Source organism: Typopeltis vanoorti, chromosome 11, assembly GCF_054136105.1.
Source record: "Typopeltis vanoorti isolate ZY-2024b chromosome 11, IOZ_Tvanoo_1.0, whole genome shotgun sequence".
NCBI classification, from domain to species: Eukaryota; Metazoa; Arthropoda; class Arachnida; order Uropygi; family Thelyphonidae; genus Typopeltis; species Typopeltis vanoorti.
This window is the reverse complement of record NC_143559.1, coordinates 126,255,353-126,281,281: the sequence shown is the minus strand read 5'-3', so window position 1 is coordinate 126,281,281 and position 25,929 is coordinate 126,255,353. Positions and strand designations below refer to the sequence as shown.

At 34.1% G+C, this 25,929-nt stretch overlaps 1 protein-coding gene across 3 annotated transcripts in view; it reads left to right on the top strand.

The window, feature by feature from the left end:
* The window catches only part of su(w[a]) (suppressor of white-apricot), a 224,604-nt gene that overhangs the window by 109,284 nt on the left and 89,391 nt on the right, over positions 1-25,929 (top strand). For 2 of the 3 annotated variants that reach the window (XM_090400459.1, XM_090400461.1), the window contains exons 7-8: positions 212-374; positions 23,968-24,276. In XM_090400459.1, coding sequence (XP_090256585.1) covers positions 212-374; positions 23,968-24,276 — 472 coding nt within the window. The remainder of the gene's footprint in view (positions 1-211; positions 375-23,967; positions 24,277-25,929) is intronic. The other variant, XM_090400460.1, reaches the window with a different exon arrangement.

The following is a 25,929-nucleotide window of genomic DNA, read 5'->3' as shown; positions in this document are numbered from 1 at the left end:
ACCAGAAACACAAATCTTCAACTTACTGTAGTGATTGCATGATTGCAGATGACCTTAATATAGTAATGTAGAGTCCATAATTTGTCTAAAATGAATGCTGATCACCTTGTAACACTAAAGGAAAGGATTTTAGACTTAAATGTTTCTTTTATTGAAAATTTTATTTTATTTTATGCCTTACATATCACTATCACTTTTTTTTTTATTCAAGTTTGTAGTGCCATCTATAACGTTTCGTCGATCCAGTGATGATTCTTATGCAGTTCTTGTCAAGAATCTACAAGATATGGTTGCTGAATCTCGGAGTAATTCTCCAGCTCCCAAATCTTCTCGTCGCAATCAAAAAAATAAGAAAAAAGATGATCACATAACAGGTATTAACTATGATTAAATTGATGTAACTAGTCTAGTATGAGAAGCTGTTATTTTCCTGGTAAGAAATGGAAAAGAAGTGTGTGCGTGTGTGTGTGTGCGTGCGTGTGTGCGTGCGTGCACGCGCGCGCAACTCAAGAAAAGTTTAACTGAATAATTCAGTTAACAAGATGTTTTCACACAATCTTGCTAGCTGATTATCACACTTCTCTATATTATTATTATTATTATTATGAGGACATCGAGGGAGTCAGAGACTCATTGAGGGTGGCCACATAGTACACACACACACCAGCTATCATACTTATTCTTGAATTCATTCGTACTGCTTGCACTCACAACATCCAAAGGCAATTCATTCTAATCACATCACCCTCTGAGAGAAAAATCTAGCCTTCACACCCTTCTTGGCAGCCTTCAGTTTCAGCTACCAAGGATACCCTCTCGTCCTTTCTCCACCCTCCATAAATGGAAAATTTCCATCAGTTGAAATCCTGTATGATCCTTTCAGAAGTTTAAGTCTCAATCATATCATCTCTCATTTTCCTGTTTACTAGTGTCTGCAGTCCACAAATTCTCAATCAGTCTTCATAATCAGTATTCCACAATCCTGGTATCATTTCTTAACACTCTCCTTTGTACTCTCTCAAGTATATCAGAATCACAACGGACACCAGGAGACCAGACCTGTGCACAGTAGTCCAAGTGAGGTCTTATCAAAGTCTTGTAAAGAGACAAAATAACATCTTTATCTTTACATGTGTACGTTGTTTCAGCATTGCAGTTATCTTTTGAGTTGTATTTGCAATCTTTGCCACATGGCTCCTAAACTTAAATTTCCTATCTATTAACACTCCAAGATCCCTAGCCTCATCAGTTTCTTCTAGCTTAATCCCATTAATATAATATGACATTGAACTGACACCCATTTTCCATTAGATTTATTATAGAGAAAATGTGTAATAAATGCATAGCAATTATCAACATAATAAGTAATCATTTCTTGATATATACTCTCAGTTATGTCCTAACAGAACAGTATCGTTTGCAAAATGTAAATTAGATTTCTTTCATCGATGTTAATTCCATAGTTTTCCCATGATATATTCCTGTATGTAGCAGAAAACAATTTGGGGTGTTATGAAATCTCCTTGTCTCACTTCTCATCATCATCAAATTCCTGACATGTACCCTCAAGGGGTGTACAGTATATGATAGTACTACATGAAAAATTTACATCATTACTAACTTCCTATCTACAATTTTCCTCCAAATCAGTCTGTTACTTGTCAAGACTCCAATATTATCATTATCAGATCTTATATTTCTATCGTCTAAGGCACTTTGTACCGTATCGATCCACCTATGTCTTGGTCTTCCTCTGGGTCATTTTCCTGCCAACCTGGCAGAGAACACTCGTTTTGCTAATCTTTCCTCAACAATTCTGTTTAAGTGACCATACCACCTGAGATTACCTCTGCTAACGCATTCCTGGATGCTGACAATGTCAAGTTCTTTCCTAATATCCTCATTTTTAATATGATATTGCCATTGATGTCATCTGTTCATGCCTCTAATCTTTCTCAGCACTCATATCTGCGGTCTCTAGTCTTTAGTAAAGTATTTTACTTCTGATCCAGCTATCAGATCCATAAGTTAAAACTGGTTTGAACACTGTCTTGTATATAGCTAATTTAGTGTTCTGACTAATTTCTCTCTTATTCCATATGAATTTATTCATTTGACTTCCTACCTTACCAGCTTTGCTGATTCTGTTGTCCATTTCCATATTTAATTTACCATTTTCAGCAAAAATCGTGCCTAAGTAGCTGAAATGTTTTACTTGTTCCACAGGTTCCCCGTTCATAACACAGCTGACATTTTCAACAATTCTAGCTATATTTATTGTCTTTGTCTTTTTATTGCTGACCTTCATACAATATCTATTAAAACAGTTATTCAGTTTAGTCAGGGAATCTTGTAAACTTATAGCGGAGTTATTTAGAACTATAACATTGTCCGCATAAAGCAAACAGCTGACATTAACATCTTCAATTCTGATATCATGTTTAATACCACTTTCCTTCATAATGTGATCCATATAGATAATGAATAACAAAGGGGATAATGTACATGCTTGTCTCACACCAGATTTAACATTAGACCATCTTCCTGTACTTCCTTCAATTCTAACTCCCAACTTACAACTCAAATACAGACTAAGTATTGTTTGATATAATGTCCCATTGACACCATGTAACTGTAGCATATTGAATAGCTTCTCTCTTGGCACCTTGTCATATGCCTTTTCCTGATTGACAAAACTTAAATACAGATCTTTGTTATATTCCCATGCTTTCTCAACTATTTGTCGTAAAGTGAAGATCTGATCCTGACAGCTTCTATTTGTCCTGAATCCAGCTTGTTCTTCACCAAGCTTTTTTTCCACAATTCTCAACCGTTTCTCAAGTATACTTGCATAGATCTTGCCAGAAACACTCAGTAGGAAAATACCTCTGTAATTCTCACATTCAGTTTTATTTCCCTTTTTATATGTGGGTACTATTAGAGCTCTGCTCCAATCATCGGGAATTCGTCCCTCTGTTCAGGCTTTTTGAACTATGCAGTGCAGCCACTGTAAGACTTTTATACCACCATACTTCAGCATTTCTGGTCGTATATCATTCCACTCCCATTGCCTTTCCGCATTTCAAGCATTTGATGGCTTTTCTACTTCAAGTATGGATATGTATTCCTGACTTATGCCTGTTGAGTGTTTTTTACCACTGTGCTGTCATCACTGCTTGTTTCATTTAGCAGTTTTTCAAAGTAATTACTCCATACTTCAAGGATATCTTTTTCTCCTGTTTTCATTTCACCTTTATCATCTCTAATTCCTTTTACAGCACTCTTTACTCCATTCCTAAGCTTCTTCAACAACCTCCAGAATATTTTGCCACCTTCTTGATATTTATTTTCTATATTCTTGCCAAAGTCCTCCCATGACTTTTGTTTGGCTAGTTTTACACAGTGTTTCGCTTTCTTACATTTGTCGCTGTATTCTCTAAGAGCAAAAGCTAACTTATTTGCCAGGAACTTTTCATATGCTTGCTTCTTTTCCTTCAGTGCCTCTTTAACTTCCTGTGTTCACCATGGAGTTCTGATTTTTCTATCTTCACCACATACTTCTCTAGCTGAATCAATCAGGGCTTTTTTCAAGGCTTGCCACTGAATATCCAAGGTTTGGTTCCTGTTCTCAAACTCTTTCATTTCTTTTTCAATAATCTTTGTGTATTTTAGTCTACAGTTCACATCTTAGAGCTGCTCAACTTTAATTTGCTTTATAACTTTCTTTCATGTTATTCTTTTCAATATGAAATTCAATTTTATCCTCCTCAAGACTAAATACTGATCGCTTCCTATTTCAAATCCTCTGTACGCTCTGGTGTCCTGCACCAGGGAGAAAATCACTATCAACAATAACATAGTCAACGAGACTTATTATTTTTCGTTGCCCCTTCTCTCCATGTGAATTTGTGCACATTTTTATGTTGGAACATGGTGTTAGTAATAACCAGTTCATGTCCAGCAGAAATCCAACAGATATTTGCTATTATTATTTGCTTTGCTCTTTTCTCTAAATTTTCCCAAAATATTTTTGTATGTCTGACAATCATATCCTACTCTGCTATTTAGATCCCTAACAAGGACCAACTTTTCCTTTTTCATTGTGTCGGTTGCTTTTTCTAAAGCATCAAAAAATTCCTCCACCTTAGTAGAACCTTATTAGAACAAATAAGTCTCATTGTCAAGTTTGCCATTATCATATTTGTCTACATCATTCTACTTGAGACTGCCTGCCATTTAAGAAGATTAGACTCGTATTTTGTGTTGAATACTATGGCTTCTCCTTCTTTTCCTTGATTGTCATTTCCTTAATATGACATTTTGTATTTATTGCTCAGAAAGATCTCACCAGTTTTTGTCTTTTTTGTTTCAGTCACCCCTATTATGTTGATCTGGTACTTATCTAATTCCTCAACTAGCTCCATTTCTTTGCCATTCAGGCTTCTTATGTTGATAGTACCGATTTTTAACTCTTGTGATGTTGAGTTGGGGTGTGCTTTCAGATTTGTTCCAGTAGCTGACTTTTTGCTGTATGCCCTGGTTACCGACCAAAAAAAGGGGGGGCCTTGTTTAACCAGGTGATGGCCCAGCCGGCATGAAATTTTGTCATGTACCATCATTTTCTATATTGGTTTAAGCCAATAAGAATACAATTTGGTCGGCTAAATCCCAAATTGCCAGCCCATCCTAGATACCCAACAGGGTGCACCACGAGAAGGTGAGGATTGGACATTAGGTCAGAAGTTGGTCGGTTCTCCGCATTCCTTTAAAGGCTATGTGGAGGTCTCCTCTTAGTTATACAGCTTTGACCCTTAAGCACCCCATCTCACTTCTCTCAATGCCAAAATTCCTTTCCTTAATGTTCTAGCTTTGTACTGGTTTTGAGTTCTGATATACTGGTTCTAATAATCTGATATATTATCTGGGATGGTCTGTTGTAAGTTGTTTATTATTTGTGATTAATGTAAAGAATCAAAGGCTTTCTCAAAATCTACAAACACTAAATATGTGCGAAGGCGGTATCATGTACGTTTTCTATGTTTGACTTACAGTGTGGATATGATCTATTGTAGAGAGACTAGTGTAAAGCCTGTTTGTATATGGTTGGTATCATCCAAAAAATCTTGTGATTTTTAAAATAATGAATATAAAAATTTTGTAGTCACAGATTGGCTCACACTTATTGATATCATTTCTGTTCCCCTTTTTATATAAGGTAATTTTTGATTTATGGCATTGCTGTATTAGTTGATTCTCAGTGCCACACTGTGGGTAGGAGGCGCCCTTGTGCAAAACTTTTTTTCAGCACCCCTATAAAATAATTTTTCATGAAAAATTTTACTTTGTTAAAAGTACAAAACAGTTTATACGCATATATAAAAATGAATGTTATTTAACAGTAGTAGAACATTGTAATCACTGAAATTCATTAATAAAGAATTTTTAATAATAAAAATTTTCAAAAATGTTTATTCCTTGATATATAAATACAACAATGTGTGTGTGTGTGTGTGTGTGTGTGTGTGTGTGTGTGTGAGTGAGAGTGAGTGAGTGAGTGAACAAAAATTACTTTTATTTTAATATAAAAAGAAATATTACTTTAATATATTACCCTGAGATATGCTTTTATCTATATGACAATTAGGATAAATGTAGATTTATTTTACATATTTATCCGTTTTGCTTTAGCCGCCACAAAAGTTTTAATGATATCTTTAATGTCTAATGAATCCATAATATTATTTTCAATTGATATAATTGATAATTCCGTTAGATGCTTTCCGGACATTGTTGACTGCAATTAATTTTTTATTAATTTCAGTTTTGAAAAACTTCTTTCCCCTGATGCTACAGATATTGGTAATGTTCAATAAATATGCATCACAATCGCAATATTCAGAAATGTGCCGGTTAATTTATTTTATATATATAATTTAAAACATCCTGAGGAGCTGACTCTTTTTTAATAAAACATTGCAAAGTTTTTAATTCCTCAAATACAGTCATACCATCAATATCGCAATTGTCAGAATCTTGATTGTCGCTCAGTTTTAAGTGCAAATCTTTACAATGTTTCATTAAATCTTCATCGCTCCAATCTTTTAATTTGCTAATGTCTCTTATAACTTTAAAGTCCTCGCTATGTTGTTTTAAGAGTATGAATCTTTCCGTGACTGAAGTTATTGTCGTGTCTAAAATTGCGAAGAAAAAATTTATTTTAAAATTTTGTTTAAGATCAACCATTGTCTCATCTGATGGTTCGTAAGCAAATATTTTTGTTTTTGTTCTTTTGCGAATGTCTGAAAAAATAGGATCAATATTAAGATCGTTTGCTACTTCTTTTGCTGTTCTAATAATATTTTCAAAATATTGGTTTGTTCCGTGAGTATTTAATTCTTGTATAACATAATCAAGATTTTCTGTAATTTTTCCTATATCAAATGTTGGATTCTGCATTATTTTGCTTGCAACATTTACGAGACTTAAGATTTCGTACCAAACATGAACAGAGCAAATAAATTTAAACGAATAAATCTTTGAAATTAAGTTGTCTGCCTGAACTCTAGAATCAATATCTTTAGGTTCATCTTTCGTAATATCAAAAAGAGTCTGATAAATTTCCTTGCTATTATTTTTAAGTGGCTTTATTACTTCTACTCTACTTTCCCAACTAGTAACAGAAAGTGGTTTCACATTTAAAACACAAATGTGTTTTTTAATATAGCCCAATGCTTCACAGATATTGAAAAATAATTATATAATTCCTGTATTAGCCCAAAAAAATTTAGTTTCACATGGCTTTCTTAGCTGCATCATTAACTATCAAATTTAATGAATGAGCAGCACACGGAATAAAAAAAGCCCTTGAATTTATTTCAAGGATTTTTTTCTGCAGTCCATTATGTTTGCCTCGCATATTTGAACCGTTATCATAAGCTTGGCCGCGTAAATCTGAAATGTTAATATTCAGTAATTTTAAATAATTTTTTATAAATTGAAATAGTCCTTGCCCAGTGGTATCTTCTACAGATTGAAAACCCAAAAAATGTTCATGAATTTCTGCTATATTTGTATCTTTTTTTTGATTAACAAATCTAATAACAATAGGTAATTGTTCTGTGTGGCTTATATCTGGAGTAGTGTCAAGAATTAATGAATAATATTTCGCCTCTTTAACCATTTCTAAACCTTTTTGTTTTATAGTTTCAGAAATTATACGGATGATTTCATCTTGTATTTTATCACTTAAATAATGAGCAATGTTCCTTTTTAGTGATGTTTTGGATGCGATGCAAGTGTTCTGCCATTATCCAATCAAATTTAGCGACAGTTTCTACTAACTTTAAAAAATTGCCGTTATCATTTCCAAAAGTTTTTGTGAAGAACCTCTAAAAGCTATACACTGTCTCGATAAATATTGTATTATGTAGATTAACCGTTCTATAACAGATTGCTAATATTTTTTCTCAGTTTCGTATAATCTTTATTATGTGCAATCAATAATGCAATTTTTAATCAATGGCATTTTAAGTTCGCTGTATTTTGAACAGTTTTTAATGTGTGCGTAACTTGTCTCATGTATTTTTAGTATATGACTCACATGTTGCCAATCGTTACAACCATATTCGTTAGTAAGTTGGAAATTTTGACTACCAAATATTTTGCAATAATAACAGAAAACCGAATTTCGTGATTCTAAATAAACTAAATAACTTCGTAAAAGTTTTTCTCCATTTGCTAAAGTTCAGTAATAGTATGAATCAGAAAACTTGTGGCTGGATTCTTCATCTTTGCGAAATTCTTTATTAACTACTTGACACGGGCAATGCTCAACTATCATCATCATCAAATTCCTGCCATGTACCCTCAAGGGGTGTACAGGATATGATAGTACTACATGAAAAAAATTACATCATTATTGCTCAACTAAACAATCTCTAACTTTGGTAGTTATATGATTTGGCCAAGTACCTGGATCATTAACATTAAAATTTAAAAGTAAAATTTGAAGTTTCATATTTCGCTGAATCGGAATCCAGTATTTCTTCTGCTGTAACTTCTGTAGACAGTCTTGTCAGGCCAGTTTCATATTTGCATATAACATTTTTCTTCATAGTTATCTTGTGTCCTCTCTTTTTCTGTAGTAGAACTACACAGAGTACTTGCTTCGTCAGAACTTTCTGTTCTTCGTTTTTTATGTGGTCCTGAAGTTAAAAATTTATTCAGCGATCCACTCAATTTATGTTCCAGTTGTACTCGTTGCAATTGTCTTTTCCTGTTTTGTGCACCATATAACTTCTTTGGCTTTTTTTTCCGACATCTGGGGGTTAACATACTTGATTAGACTTTAAAATAAGAAGAGCGTTAAAAGTTGTCCACCAAAATAAATAAATAATTGCTGAAATTTTCCCTTAAACTTATTTTTTAACTCCTTAACCAACTATTATTTTTAAGGTGAATGGCCCAAAACGGACTATTTTTTTTTTTTACTACAGAATTTGATTTTTCAGATATTTTGAATAATAAATATGCTTACATTTTAGGTATTTTTTTGAAAATTAACAAGTAGAGATATTAGGCACTGATTGATTTCTCAGTGATATTTATTTAATATTTTTTTACATTCTGGTAATTGTTTAATAATTAAGAAATTAGTAAAAGGACCCCAACCCTAATGTCTTCCAACCAGAACAAGAACAAATATAAATAAATATCTTATTGAAAATATTTGTTGGAAACAAAAGTTGAAAACCTTTTGTTTTCAAAATAAGATAATTAACTAAAATGAAACAACGAAACTGATTTTCAAACTTAGCAAAAATATAATAGACGTACTTATTTTACATGAATAATCCAAATTCACAAAAACAAGTCAAAAATTGTCCAAAAGTCACTTAAACACAGAATACACAATACACTCAATATGTTTCACATTCAAAATTGAAATAACACTGAAAAATATGTAAGTGCATATTTGGATAGACGAAATAGCGTCTATCCAAATTTGAAGCTGAATTTAAGAACACAAACGTCACGCTATACACCTATGAGACTAAATATTTGGATAGATCATTGTTTCTGAAACTTCAGATATCTGTGTACCCCTTCTTTAATTTTCATTATTACCAAGTACCTTTTCAAAATACCCATATCAAAATAATAATAATAAATAAAAATATATTTCATTTTAAATGTCTGTTTTATTTGAATTTAGATATACATTTCAACAACAACAACAAAAAAAAAAGCTTTATTTTTAATAGAACAAAATTTATAAAGATACTATACATTTTTACTTAATATAAATAATTTATCATCAGTGATGCAAGTGGAATTGCCTCTTTCTATATCTGCTATATTGCTCTCTTTTGTGTGTTTTATAAATACAGTCTTTAACCAATGATCCATACTTAAGAATTTGAAAGCTAAAAAAATTACTGTATTTACTCGACTATAACTCGCACTTTTTTCCCAAAATTAAAGCTAAAAAATCGCGGTCTGAGATATATGCGGGGATTTTCGGAAACTAAAATTTTCAGAAGAAAAAAAAACTGAAAATGGTTATGACTTACCAAGAAGCTTCTATTCTCCATCACTTCTTCTGTCCTCGAGAGCAGTTTCCTTGTGTGCAATCAAAGTTATCTACCCAAATAGAGTCATTTTCTTTCCCATTATATCAAGCAAAAATTATCAGTAATTTAAGATTTGAGTTACGTAATGAACAATCCTTGACAAATTACTAATGATAAGTGAAAGATGCGCACGATTGTACGACAGTAGAGAAAAAGCAACTATTAAGAAGTGCATATGATTGGTGGGGTATTAACAAAAGATCGCACGATCCAAACAAAACAAGCTAACAAATTGAAATGCTAATTCTCTTAAACCGATTTCCATAATATTTCTTAGTTTTAACACGTTCATGACTGGGTAGTATCAAGCAAAACCATATGGTTTGCTCCAGTCTATACAGCAGAGGAGATGTGATTATTAGTTAGTGTTTATATATTCCCAGTTGTCTCTAATTGCACTGTTTGTTGAGAAATACATTACAGTCTGCAAATATCTGTGAACCTTATTAAACTAAATGCTGTATTTTTGTAAAATATCATGTTGCCTTAATACAGCTGAATGAGCGCCGTTAGGCAGGCTACCTCTATGCTACACCCTGTCGACGGTGTGAATTCACTGTCTGTCTTAAAATTAACAATTTCCACTAAAAATATAATAAACAATCAAGAATATTTATACAGTTTTCACTGAGTCGATGCTTACTCTGTGAAATAAAATCTGTGGTAATATTGATATCGTTTCACTTCAAACAAATTATAAAAAATTGGTGATGTATTAAGTTAAAAATGTTGTTAGATTATTTAGAATTCATAATAATTTGACTGATTTAAAATTTCATTTTTATTGCGTTCACTATAATTTGTAATTGTGATATTTATATAGTACGATATAATTCAAGAATAAGAAAATTTATATATATTTTTATTATTATTTCCCGTTGTGAAATGGCGCCCCTATCTTCAAGCGGCGTTGTGCGGCGCACAATCTGCACAACCGCACAGCTCAACCCTGGTTGTTCTGTAAATTAAGATATCAAACACATTCAGTATGACCTTGTCCTATCCTATTTTTTTTGTACATTAACTACTTATATATTAATATATTTATCAATCTGTATAGAAAAAATTCATGCATTGTATAAGTGATATAAGACAATTTAATTTTTTATTAATCATACTATTTATTACATTTTCATTATAATATATCTGGAATCACTTTATGGAAAAAAATTGATCAATTTCTCTTCTTCCATTATACACAAATTTTGAAAATATGCAGTAACAAAAATTGTCAGTAAAATAAAACTACACATAACTTTATTAATGCATTTCTGAATTCTTGGCTCCAAAACATCATCGGATGGACAGGGCAAGCGATTTGATAAGTCACGACGGCAACTCGACAACATGTAGGTTAGAATCAATATAAAGAAATATTTTAGACAGATAAATACTTCTATCTCAGCTTTCCAAATTTTAATATCCACTATTAACTGCTAATTTCTGCATATTCCATCACAAAGTAAGAAATAAGCTGTTTACCATATGATGATTAATTGGTTACTTCAAGGTACTAATGAGCACTCTCTAAAGATAAAATAATGCGCCCATATCATATCCTGTCATTGGGCATATTTTCTTAGAACAAAATCTGATGATCATTATTTGATATATAAATAAATTTAATAAATAACAATTATTTACATGATAATCACATAACATTGATAATTAACAATAAGGCATTTGTAATGATCAACATTTCCCAATTAATGCTGTTAGTATGGTAAACATCCAAAATCTTATTTATGACATAAAACAGAAACAGAATTGACACTACATGAACTGTCAATTAAACTGAAACTCCTCTTCTGCTTTTTTACTTTGACTAAAAATTCTCACTAGTCATGGACGATCAGACAAGCATATTTTTCAAGCCCTGCCTATATATGAACCTGACTGTCTGCAAATTCAATTATGTAGCCTTCTATTAACAGAAGTATTGCCTTCTATTAACAGTAGTATTCTAATTACAGAAGTATTGTCACTAAAGATTCAAATATATCGCGTGATGAAGGCAAGCCACCAATCGTGTAAATAACATTGATAATTAAAATTTAAATTCATTCATTTTATAAAGTGAGCAGTTATAAATTATAATGAATACTGAGGATTTCATTATAAACGTCGATTTAGTTTTTCCTGAAAAACTTTAGTTTCTGAAAATCCTTGCATGTATCTCACACCACGATTTTTTAACTTTAATTTTGAGGGAAAAAGTGAAAGTTATATTTGAATAAATACAGTATAAGCATCTATATCCCCCACCCCAGAGGAAATACAAGCATCTGTGATACTAGGCAGCACTACTAAGTAGTAGATGAGTGTCATGCTACCACTTAGGTTATTGTAAGCTGGAAGCAACTAAAAACCCTGTTTGACCTCCAGTTCAGAGACTCAGTTTATTTTTTTCACCATTTCTTCTTCCAAGAATACAGCTTTAAAACAGTTATTCTGCAGACCATCTACAAGGAATATATTCTAAACATAACAGTAACAGAGATTTAACTATTTTCTCATGCATTCACAATTAAATTTTCTGTAATATAGTATGCTTCCAAGTCAGCTTGTTAATGTTGTTATTAACAAGCTGATCTGCCAGCTAAATCTGGATTCAGAAAGTCTGGGCAGTGGTGCATGTGGGGGGGGGGGGGGGGGGACTAAAGCGATATGATATGCAGAAGATTTACACAAAATTCTCCATGGGAGTGACTTAGTGCAGAATGCATTACTGTCTGTTCTATGTTGTTCCTCCCAATTTCAACTCACCGTAACACATTCGTTTTGGATGTATGTGGGAAGCTAACTTGACTTTGACCATGTAACATGTCCTTTCTGTGTTGTGTGTGTGTGTGCATCGTCAGTTGTGGTTACACCAGTTTTTGGAACATCAACAGATGATCAAATTTTTCATGAAGTAAAATTTACTACTTTGCAAAAATCATTGCTGTAGTTTGGAAGAAAATTATTTTAAAAGAATGTCCTTGTTCACCTTTTATATTTTAATATAAAGTAATCATGATTTAGGAGCTAATTAAGTGCTTAAGTAATAAATAATTAAAGGATAAATTCATAAATAGTAAATAAAACAAAAAATAAATTGGCATTAATAATAAGAAAGTGAAATATAATGTAAAATACATGAGTTCATCAAAATTTAAGTATTTGTAACTTCTGAAGTCCCAGCAGTTTCTGTTTGCTGGAATTTTGTTATGGTGGCTGAAGCAGCTAACATGATTGTCTTGTATACTTAGAAGAGTTTTTTTTTTATTTTTATTTTTATTTTTTATTTTTTTTTTTAAATACTGTTTTACCTTTACTCGTAAACTAATTACACTTTGTTCCTTGAATAGGTTTTTATAATTATCATTAATTTTACTGTGCCATATGCAATCTGTTCACTAATGAAGAAACTCTTTCTGTGAAGCAATGTAACCAGTCGGTGTCAAAATAAATTAAACAACATTCATATTCTCAGAAGGATTGTTTTCATTATGAAAATGTTGGAAAGAAGTCTGAATTCATTAAGTAAATTATCTTGGTCTACAACTTGTGCTAATGTGGAATCTGAATTTATAGTTATCAAGATAGTGATGTTTTTCAATTCTGTTTTTATTTAGTGCTGCCAGGACATAGACTTAAATTATTCAAATGGTTGAGTTTATTCTTGTATCTATTTTGTTACTATATTATAGAATTTATCTACAGAAAATTTAATTGTGAATGCATGAGAAAATCATCATTAATCAAATTATGCAAACAACTCTTTAGTAGTAGCAGGTAAATATTCTGTGTTATTTTATTTTATTTGTCAAAGATTTCAGTCTCTGTTCTTACTTCAAATTCTAATACATCTTGTCTTTTAATTCTCTGAAGTGTAGATAAAAAGAGTTTAATTGTGTAAGAAATTTTGTATTATTGGAAAGAAAAGCAGATTAAAAAAAAAAAAAAACTTGGTTAGTACAGTTGCACATTTATTGGTGGAAGTAAAATATGATTTTAGTCTTAAGTATTGTATTCTAAGGCAACTCCAATGTCTAAGGTTATATTCTCATAAGCTCTGGTAAATTTTCAAAACTTTTTTTGAATGAATTCATAATTCATAATATTCTCCATTTTGATACCAAATTGAAGCCTTGATGCTCTATATTTTAGTAATGATTGTCTTTCTCTTTCCAAAATAGGCAACAAAGATACCAACATGTTTTTCTGTGTTCTACTAGTTTTATATTCCTCATCAACAAATTCTCAGAACGATTTTAGTTATTCAACCCTAATGGTATAAATGCAAAAGTGTTGATAAATTTTCACAAGGATTTACTTTGAAAGTTGATTAGCAAACAATCAATCTGTGGCATTATGCATGCCTTTGTTTGTAACATGAACTGTTACTAACAACGACAAGAATACATACAAGAATGAACTCAACTGTATGAATAAATTTTATGTTGTTACTTATTAATAAGTTGTTTATAACAATAAATTAAATTAATGTTCATAACAGTAAATTGAAATAAATTATGCAATTTTTTATATCCTTTACTTAATGTTATCAGCTGATTATTGTTATAGAAAAGTGACTGTCCCATTCCAGTGATACTTCTCTTTGTAGAATTTTTATAAAGAGAAGTTTTTTTTTTTTCTTTCCCTTTCATGTTGAATCACACTGATGTATTATCCACTCCATTAAGACATGATAAATTTGTCCGATAACTTGAATTTATCCAAAATTATTAAATCAGATATTTCTTGAAGTAAATCAATAAACTTAAATACAGTAGAATCTGCTTATTGTGATCGTGGATAATATTATCAGTCGGCTATTGTTATCAAAATCAGTTGGTCTCAAAACACACCATTTAAAATGAATGAAACAATCGGTCTATTATAATCAGAGTTATTGTTATCAAAATCCTTGAATGTTTAGCCTTTTGCGTCTCAGAATGCTAAGAAATAAGGTTAATAAGGAGAAAATTTAACAAAGAACATTTGTCAAAATCTGACTTCCTTGCTAATCTTCTGTAAATCTTAAATCTTCCAGACAAATGTGTCTGGGTGGTGGTGGGGGGGTAAATACAGTCTAATTGTGATTTTTCGAGTTTATTTTCATGCACTCTTTCAGTAAGTGAATTTGACTTTAAGTCCTCGTTAAAACAGCCCCTAGCATTATGGCAGAAGCAATTAAAAAAGTAAAAATTTATCTTTTCAAGAAAAGCAAAGAATTTTGAGTGTTATGGTAAGTTGCTCAAAATGAGTCAGCATAGTGTGGCTATAGATTTAAAAATTTCACAACCATCCTTATGTAAGATCTTAAAAAACAAATCAAACATTGAAACTTCAGCTCTTACTAATGAGAACATGGAATGGAAGGGAGCCTGATCTGGTAAGGATACTCAAGTTGAATCAGCATTAAAAATTTGATTTAGTAATGTTCGCGAAAAGAATGCTTCGATTAATGGGCCATTGATGCGTCAAAAAGCAGAACTTGCAAAAACAATGGGCGAAGAAAATTTCACTGCAACTGAACGATGGTTTAACAGGTGGAAAAAGTGAGAGAATATTGTGTACAAGCATATTCATGGTGAAGGAAAAAGTGCTGATTTTTTAACAACAGATGCATGGATTAAGACCGAGTGGCCAACAATTACTGCTGAATATTCTTCCGAGGATATTTACAATGCAGACGAAACAGGACTATTTTTGTGCAATGCCTGAGCATGCTTATTTGTTTAAAAATGAAAGTACTGTACTAAAGGATTTAAATCTTTAAAAAGAGTGAGTGACAGTTCTTTGTTGTGCTAATATGAAAAGTGAGAAACTAGAGCTCCTAATGATTGGAAAAAGTAAAACTTCTCGGTGTTTTAAAGGTGTCAAAGGTTTGCCTGTTGACTACTGTTCTAGTGCAAATGCTTGAATGACTAATGACATTTTCAACAATTGGTTAGTTAATTTGATCTTAAATTAAAGAACATCCTCACATCACCGACAGGAGCTGAAGGATCTTCCTCAGTCATAGCCAAGTTAGCCGGTCTTGGGCATGGACAGTAGCATTTTTTCCCCAGTTTATCCTGGGGTTTTTCATCCTGCAAAGCAGGCAAATTGGCCTCGAGAACCAACGCTACAGACATGGGACACACTGGGGCGTTGGGTTGACCACCTTATCCTGTGAACGGTTTGAGATCCGATGATTAATAAACCCTCGACATCGCAAGGTAAAAGAGGGAAAGGAAGATGAGATTATCCGATTTAATATAGGACACTCCTTCACCAGGCATATGGTTGCGAAGCACACAGCCACTAGGCTAACCATGCAGACTTTCTTAACGAATTAATGTACACTGCTTACAGAAAACTATGCCGAGAGACATTTCAGTATGAAATATGTCCACCCTGAATTGAATGCACCTCTTACAACACTACAGTGCTCAGCACCAAGTGATTCAGGAGTTCTTAAAGCAAACTGGCCCACTCCTAATTCCAAGCAAGGACCTTGTTTGTTTTCAGGAGGGAATTTCGAGAAGCAGTGTATTTCCCTATTGCGTCACAAGCATGTTCTGTGAGGTTAAGATCTGGGGAGCATATTAGCCACTCAATTCATATCCTCAGTCTTCATAAGTATCTGCACTGCTCATGTACGATGTAGTGTGGCATTGTCATCCATAAAAATGAATTCTTTGCCTGCAGCACTACAGAACAATCAAACTTGACATTGAAGAACTGTGTTGCAATATTATTTACCAGTCATAGTCCCTTTTTTCAGCACTTCTAGCTTGGTGTGTCCATTAAACATAATACCTAAACACATCATAACCCCAGTACCACCCTTTCAAGAACATTCTCATGATGGTAAGGAGTACTACTTTCACACCAAATCAAATGCCTTCTAGACGGAAGAAAGATTAAAATTACTCTCATCTGTGAAGTGTACATTAGCTGCCCATTGGTGTCTTGTCCAATTTTTATGGATACAACACACACTGCTGAAAACGTGCTCTACGATGAGCTGTGGATAAATAGATGCAGGATAAATTGTCCCAAAAATCCCAGAAGCATTTCTGGGATTTTTGGGACAATTTTTGTGAAAACAGAATGCATGAGCACACTGTTCTAAAACCACATTTACCCTGGCATTTCTTAATTAACTTTGTTTTTATCTTGCTCTTATGAGTGCATTAATCAGACATTACTTCCTTTTCAGTTACAAATCGAATTGTTTCTACAGCCACCTAATCAGGTGCTATATATATATACTACATTTGTAATTTTGTGATCTGAAGCTTTTGCTGGAAATAAAGCAAAATGTTAGTAAGTTCAATAAACTATTTATTTTCCTCTGGTTTTAGTCATCATCATCAAATTCCTGCCATGTACCCTCAAGGGGTGTACAGGATATGATAGTACTACATGAAAAATCTACATCATTACCAACCTCCTATCTACACCTTTCCTCCAAATCAGTCTGTTACTTGTCAAGACTCCAACATTATCAGATCTTATATTTCTATCGTCTAAGGCACTTTGTACCGTATCAATCCTTGGTCTTCCTCTGGGTTGTTTTCCTGCCAACCTGGCTGAGAATACTTGTTTTGCTAATCTTTCCTTGCCCATTCTGTTTAAGTGACCATACCACCTTAGATCAGCTCTGCTAACGCATACCCGGATGCTGACAATGTCAAGTTCTTTCCTAATATCCTCATTTTTAATATGATATTGCCATTGATGCCATCTGTTCACGCCTCTAATCTTTAAGTTAAGGGGATAATAAATCCCTCATTATTTTAAAGCCGGATATGAAACTTAGAGATAGAAATCTAAGAGTTTCATGCCGAAGAACTATCGGTGAGTCCAAGCGTAAGTCAACACCTTGGTGGTACAACACTAGAGCAACTTGGAGCGAAGATGGAGCAAGCTCCATCACTATCCTTAATATTATCTCATAATGTAAAACGCAGCTCCTAGGAGATGTATTACTGTTTTACATTATGAGGAGAGGTCACTACCCAAACTGGTTTCGACCTTTATTGAGGTCTCATCAGTGAGTAGGTAGACCTGGATAATACCAAGGTTTAAGTGAACCGAACTTACATATACCCCTACTAACGAATTGCCAGACCGGTGTACCCATATATTATTATTACTACGATAAAGAGCCAACGCCTTCTGAACTATGCAGTGCAGCCACTGTAAGACTTTTATACCACCATACTTAAGCTTTTCTGGTCGAATATCATCTACTCCTGCTGCCTTTCCACATTTCATGCCTTTGGTGGCTTTTTCTACTTCAAGTATTGTCAGTAGCAGACTGGAAGTGTCTAATTATAGGCCTGTTTGTGTGTCATCAGTAGTAGTTGTTAAGGTCTTGGAGAAATTAGTGAGGGACTATATACAGCATTGGGTAGATGATGGTAATGTTATTTGTGAAAATCAACATGGATTTGTTAAGGGGCGCTCTTACTTTAGTAATATGATTGTCTTTTATAATAAAGTGACGAGCAGTTGATGAGGGGAAAGCCATATACTGCCATTTTTTTTGGATTTTGCAAAGGCGTTTGACAGGGTGCCTCGTGATAAGCTGATATTTAAGTTGCAGCACATGGGTTTAAATGTCGGGTTAGTCACATGGATTCAGGATTGGCTGACTGATAGGTATCAGAGAGTTGTGTGTGATGGGGCAATATCAAGGAAGCAGAAGGTTACAAGTTGGTTCCACAGGGCTCAGTACTGGACCTGTATTGTTCAATCTTTATATCAATGATATTGTCAATGGCTTGCAAGGGGACATTCAGTTGTTTGCTGATGGTGTGAAGTTGGGAAGGGTTATCAGTAATAATGCAGATGTGGCAGCCCTGCAAGAGGATTTCCTAAAAACTAGACAGATGTGCAAATAAATGGGATTGTTGGTTCAATGCATCAAAATGTAAAGTCTTGAGGTTTGGGATCCATTGATGGGAGAATGTGTACTCGATTGGAGGAACTGTACTGGACGAGGTAGGGGAGACGAGATCTGGGGGTGATGATTAATAGAAAATTGAAATTCAGGGAGCATATTGCGAAGGGGGGTGAGGGTAACTCAGAGGATTGCTGCAATACTGAGAAGGACATTGACCTGCAGATATAAAAGAGTTATCATTCTGTTGTATAAGGCCCTGATTAGACCACACTTAGACTATTGTTCTCAGATTTGGTCCCCAGGAATTGAAGGGGATAAATTGACCGTGGAAAGGGTACAGGGGCGGATAACAAAATGGTTTCAGGACTGTAGAATGTGTGTTATGAGGATCGACTGAGGGAATGTGGACTGTGAGTTTGGTCGATAGAAGAAGGAGAGGTGATATGATTGAGACTTTTAAACTGTTGAGAGGTGGTTACAGTTCTTTCACTTGGTGGAATGTAGGGAAGGAACAATGACAAGGGGCCATGCAAGAGGGTGAGGGGTGGTTGAACCTTGGAATGCATTGCCTGAGAAAGTGGTTGGAGTGGGGACGGTTAATGGGTTCAAGGAGTGATAGACTTTGTATTTCCTAAAAACGACCTCCCACGATGAGTCTTTTGACTCCATGGAGGCCTGGATGATGATAATAATAAAAGTATGGATATGTATTTCTGACTGTATGCCTGTTGAATGTTTTTTAGCACTGTACTATCACTGCTTGTTTCATTTAGAAATTTTTCGAAGTAATTACTCCATACTTCAAGGATATATTTTTTCTCTTGTTTTCATGTCACCTTTATCATCTCTAATTCCTTTGAGATGGAGCACTCTTTGCTCCATTTCTGAGCTTCTTCAACAACCTCCAGAATATTTTGCCACCTTCTTGATATTTATTTTCTATGTTCTTGCCAAAGTCCTCCCATGACTTTTGTTTAGCTAGTTTTACAGTGTTTAGCTTTCTTACATTTGTCTCTATTCTCTAAGAGCACAAGCTGACTTATTTGCCATGGACTTTTGATGTGTTTTCTTCTTTTACTTCCTGTGTCCAATGGAATTCTGATTTTGCTATCCTTGCAGAAAACCTCACCACATGCCTCTCTGGCTGAATCAATCAGGGTTTTCTTCAAGGTTTGGTTCTTGTTCTCAAATTCTTTCATTTTCTCTTCAATAATCTTTGTGTATTTTAGTCTACAGTTCATATCTGAGAGCTGCTCAACTTTTATTCGCTTTAAAACTTTCTTACATATTATTCTTTTCAATATGAAATTCAATTTTATCCTGCTCAAGACTGAATTGTGATCACTTCCAATTTCAAATCCTCTGTACACTCGGTGGTGTCTTGCACCAGGGAGAAAACGTCACTATCAACAATAACATAGTCAATTAGACTTTTCTTATTCCTTGCCTCTTCTCTCCATGTGATTTTGTGCACATTTTTATGTTGGAAGATGGTGTTAATAATAACCAGTCTATGTCCTGAGCAGAAATTCAATAGGTATTTGCCATATGTCTCAATCACTTCCTACTCTGCTATTTAGATCCCCAACAAGGACCAACTTTTCCTTTTTCATTGTGTCTGTAGCTTTCTCTAGAGCTTCAAAAAATTCTTCCACTTCTACCTTAGTAGAGCCTTCTGTGGGACCATAGGCACAAATAAGTCTTGTTGTTCAGTTCCCCATTCTGATATTTGCTCATATCACTCTGCTTGAGACTGCCTGCTATTCAAGAAGATTAGCCTCATATTTAGTGTTGATTACTATGGGTACCCCTTCTTTTCCTTGATTGTCATTGCCTGAATATAGCATTTTGTATTTATTGCTCAGAAAGATCTCACCAGTGTTTGCCTTTTTTTTTTGTTTCAGTTATATGTCGATCTGGTACTTATCTAATTCCTCAGCTTGCTCCATTTCTTTGCCATTCAGGCATCTTATGTTGATAGTACTGATCTTCAGCTCTTGTGATATTGAGTTGCGGTGTGTTTTAGGGTTTGTTCCAGTAGCTGACTTTTCGCTCTTCGCCCTGGTTCCTGGGCAATTCCCTCAGCCGGCATGAAATTTTGTCATGTTGTACCATCATTTTGTATTTTGGTTTAAGCCAATAAGAATACAATTTGTTCGGCTAAATCCCAAACTGCCAGTCCATCTTTCATTCAGTATCTAGGTAGATACCCAACAGGGTGCACTACGAGAAGGTGAGGATTGCACATTAGGTCAGAAGCCCTGGTCTGTTCTCCACATTCCTTTAAAGGAGACCTATGTGGAGGTCTCCTCTCAGTTATACAGCTTTGACCCTTAAGAACCCCTCCTAAAGCACTTATGAATAATACCTATGCCTAGCTGAATGTATCCAAGGGAAACAATGTGATAATTTTTCATTCCTTAGCTTCAAATTAAAGTAGGTTTACTGTAAGATGTATATATATGCATAGATTTGCCATCCTGGTTAGTCCAGTTGTTATTTTTTGAAGTGCCAGTCAGATAAGTTTGTTTTAGGATCACATTGATTTTGATAAAGATATGGATAAGAATAATTTCTTTGTTGTATATGGCTTAACCATTGTATATGTGCTCTCCAACCAGCTGGTTGCAGGTTTGAGAAAGTTTCATGTTTGGCCTCTATAGCATGGTTTCTGGATTATGTGAAAAATAAATAAAAATAGAAAAAAATTCCTAACATGGCCCACCATTAGTACTATCGTGATGTAGGTTTACAAGCTTTTGTTGGTGGAATTCACATGAAGAGAATTAATATTCTCTTAAAATATTAAAAGTAAATACGCTTTGAATTGGAAATCAGTTTTATATTTTCTTTCCTTTTACACCATTCATAGAATTAATAAAAATTCTGAAATTGTTCATGGGCATGTTTGAATATGATCTCAGTTCATTTTTGGAATGTATCACGGTGATGTTATTTTTCGTGAAACCTGTAGTTTATCTACAGGTTTAAGAGTGCATTTTTTGAAGTGCCAGTCAGATAAGTTTGTTTTAGGATCACATTGATTTTGATAAAGATATGGATAAGAATAATTTCTTTGTTGTATATGGCTTAACCATTGTTGTGAATTATACTAGGTGAGTCACCTCCAACTTCTTTCAGGATGCCAACAGAATCCTGAACATTGATAACAATGTTCAGGATTCCTTAACAAACCACACTTTAGTTTTTTTGCTAACTAAAGAGAAAACTGCCAGAATTAGTAATCCTAGTTTGATGGTTAAATAAAATGCACTCTAGTTTATTGGGCTCCCAGGTGGTAGGAAAATACTTATCCAAACACTTATATTGCTTTAACATTGAAACAGTTTAAGAAATAAAGAGATGGTAATTAAAGTTAAAGGTAAGAAAAAAGTAGAAAAGCAGTACTTATGACTTGTGCCCCCCCCCCCCCCCCCCAAACAAACAGACACACACACACATTGCAAATGTCTGTTGGTTTGCCAGTTGGTTCTCTCTTGGCTACTGACCAATGCTCTTCTTACAGTTACTAATGGTAATTGGAATACCAACTAGGACCATGAGACAATGTATTAGTCTGCTAAATGCATGATGTGCTCTCTCTCTAGTTCCCCTGTTTTCCTGATGCAAAAATCTTGACCTTTGTATGAGATCTGCTAACTCACCTTCAGTTACTTAAAAGTAAAAGAAAATTTGATTTTAATACATTACTTATGTTCAAATGTAATTCATGAGAAAACAAAACTTGCAGGAGGAAATATTTGCTTTCTTTTCACATCTCTCATTCTAAGCAATTCTTTCATAAACAAAGCAATGTGGCAATTTTCTTAACTTTGATGTGACAGGTGGATAATGTTAGCCAGCTAACTATGAAAATCATTTGTTTATACAGAAAATACTGCATAAGAGAATAAATCTTTTTTTTTTTTAATGTCTTATAGTTTTATTGTATAACTTGGTTGACTCACTATAGTGAATTTTTTATATACCTGTGAGCAGAGCTCCAGAAATCCACTCACCTGCTTGCTATAGGCAAGTAGTTATCAGAAACTAGTGGAGAGTGAATTTTTAGTCTGTCCCTAAATGCATTGATGTATTACTTTATTTTCTTTGCATAATTTAAACTTTTTTTTTTTTTTATTTTAAAACATCTCATTCACTATCTAGTTATTCAATTTTCCAGTGAATGCAATAAAGAAATTTATTTTGAACCAGGGGAATTAATTCTTTTATAGCTTGTCTTTGCCAAAAAGTGCAAACCTTGTAAACATGTTTCACATTAGTATTATGGGCAGATCAAGGGTTCTATAATCCAGAAACTCTATTTTAAACAACAAGGTACTTTTTTTTTTTTTTTTAGCCCCCTGCCATTAATGGTATATCTAGGAGCACCTCTTTGTCATAACTTTTTCTGTTTTTTGACGCTGATCCAGCTGCAAAAGTTTGGAAAGATGTATTGCATTAATAACATGTGCTGGAGATTAGATAATCCAGAAACCCTCTTTTAAAAACTGGACTTAGTACTTTTTAGTCCCCTTAAGGGTCCAAATTAACAAGATCTCAAGCTAGGCAGTGAAAATCAACTATACGCTACCACTTTGTAATGGAAAAATAGCTTTTAACACATTTTCAATTTCTTTGTGTCTTCCTTGTGAACCAATATGTTATAACTGTAGTTATTGAAAAAAATGTAGTAAGATAAGTATTATAATAAAATGGGATTACATTATTATGCTTGACAAAAAATATTCTTGTTTTATCTATATTTTATCTTAGCATAAACAAGGAAAAGTTTGCATGTGAAATATCTTCAAACTGTTAGTTTATGAAAAACATATTGAGTTGCTCTTTGCATCCCAAATTGCAGCATTCCTTCCCAGAGTATGTGTATATTATTATGAAAGTCACTTCCCAGACTGGTATTCATCAGTAGGGACCTATTGCCATGCCTCAAATTCATAATCTAGTAATATACACCATTTTACTACTTTGCGTATGAGAAATGTGATTTTCAATTGAGATGGAAATCACATTTGGCTCTCAATATCTCTAATGGATTTCGCTGATTGAGAGCTCAAAGGGGGAAACTGGTCTGGAAAGTGACTCATCTTCAAGACCTATAGGTTATTAGGTTATGAGTCGCTCCCTTCACCGATGTTATACATGTTCAGCGAAGAGAGTGTACTGTGCATTGTAGAATACAAATAATGAAAACAAAAAAAATAATTTGTCAAGTATAATATACTTTTCAACCCATCAAAAAAAAAAAAAAACTTTTATTCCAAAGAAATGTTTATGGAAAGTTAATTAACAGATACAATTTGGTCCCATTAAACCTAGCTGTTCTGCTGCTACAAATCCACACACATATTTGTGTGTACATTATGTGTATAATTTATATTTCATCAGAATTGACTCTTTACCCACCTCCTCTGCCACATTTTGTAGATGCCAGTGACTCTCCGGGCACTTCAAGTGAATGTATGTCTTTAGTCCCCCCTCCTCCTGGTCTTGAGCCTGTGGTACTTCCATCATCTGTGTCTTACAGTCAGTTTACTCCAGATGATCCTGCCTGTGTTCTTTCAGGTCAGGAAGTTAATGGTAATTATGGGGATGCCAGTGACCAGAATTCCTCTCAAGCAGCTGCTGTATCTCCTTTGCCTCCTGCATTGCTTGATTTACGACAGATTATAGACAAGATGGCAGAATATGTTGCAAAGAATGGAGAAGACTTTGAAACTATTGTTAAAAGTAAAAGTAAGTTTCCTGAAATATCATTACATTAAAATAATGTTAATTGTATATAAAGAAATATATATATCCTAAATAATATATACTGAGCCAATTAGGTTAATTTACTAAATATAGAAAACATAAATAACAGCCAAACTGATTACCAAGTTTGGTAAATGTATTAACTGGTAATTAGTTTACAGAATTAACAATGCATATAAAGTATATTAATTAAAGGCAACTTTAATGAATAACTTCTATATTTCGGCAACGTCACGTTGCCATCTTCAGGAACATAAAGATATGGTATGTGCACGCAGGCACTAACAAAAGCAAAAAGAAAGCAAGAAACTAATATTGTTCCTAAAGTCCTAATGGTGCCCTCTGGCAGGCTAATTTGGTTGTCTTGGCAGTTGGGCTGAAGTTCTCATAATGTAAGTCTCCCAAATTTGGGGTAGTTTTGTGCACCCAAATTTGTTGAGGTTAGGAACGTTTTTTAGAGCTGCTGATGATTCCTTGAGTAATCTTTCATATTTAAACTTGCTGCAGTGTATTATTTTAGTTTTCTTCCAACCAATTCTATGGTGGGTATCTAAGGCATGGTCTGCCAGCCCAGAGCGGCTGTACTGGTGAAACCGGATGTAGTCTTTGTGTTCTGAAATCCTGATATTTGCTGTCCTGCCTGTTTGGCCAAAGTAGAACAATTTGCAGCTGCAAGGGACCTGGTATACACCAGGTAGGTCTAGGGGAAGTGGTTGGTCTTTGGTAGAGCAGATAAGGGATGCCAACTTTTTATATGGTCTGTAACAAGAAGTAAGGTCATATTTTTTGAGGATATTGGTTATTTTCTGAGAGGTGCCCTGGATGTAGGGGATGGTGATAGATTTGGTGTAATCTTTATTGTGGGGGGGGTGTGTGGTTTACTGGTTTTAGTATATTTTGGGGTTATAGCCATTGGCTAAGAAAGTGTTGAGGATGTGGTTTAGTTCAGTAGTTAGGCCTTGTCATCTGAGCAGATTAATTTTGCCCTGTTATATAGTGTTTTTATAACCCCATATTGTTGTGTGTGTGGGGGGGGGGGGATTGCTGGTGAATGTATCTGCCAGTATGAGTGAGTTTTCTGTAAACAGAGAAAACCAAAGATCCATCAAGCTGGCGAGTGACGAAGCCAAATAGTGGGTTTTTGTGGGGCAGAGTTTAACGCTTTCTCTTCAGAGGTCTCCATAAAGAAATTGGCCAAGGGTGGGGAAAGTGGTGAACCCATGGCTGTCCCCTCTATCTGTTTGTAGAACTTTCCTTGCCAAACGAAATAGCCTGAGTTCATTGTGAACTGAAATAGGGCTGAGATATCGGGAGGAAACTTGGCTTGGATGAGCTCTAGGGTTTCTTTGAGTGGGACATTAGTGAATAGGGAGGAGACGTCAAAACTGACCATTATGTCAGTGTGTTGGAGTGAGAGGTTTTCTATGCTGTCTTTAAAGTGGGCTGAGTTTTTTATGTGTGATGGTGTGTTGCCAGTGTAGTGTGTGAGCGTTTTGGCTAAATGTTTGGCTAATTTATATGTGAGGGAATCAATGCCATCCACTATGGGACGTAATGGCACATTTTGTTTATGTATTTTTGGGAGTCCATATAATTAGGGGGAACTAGAGTTATAAGGTTTTAGTTTGTTAGTGA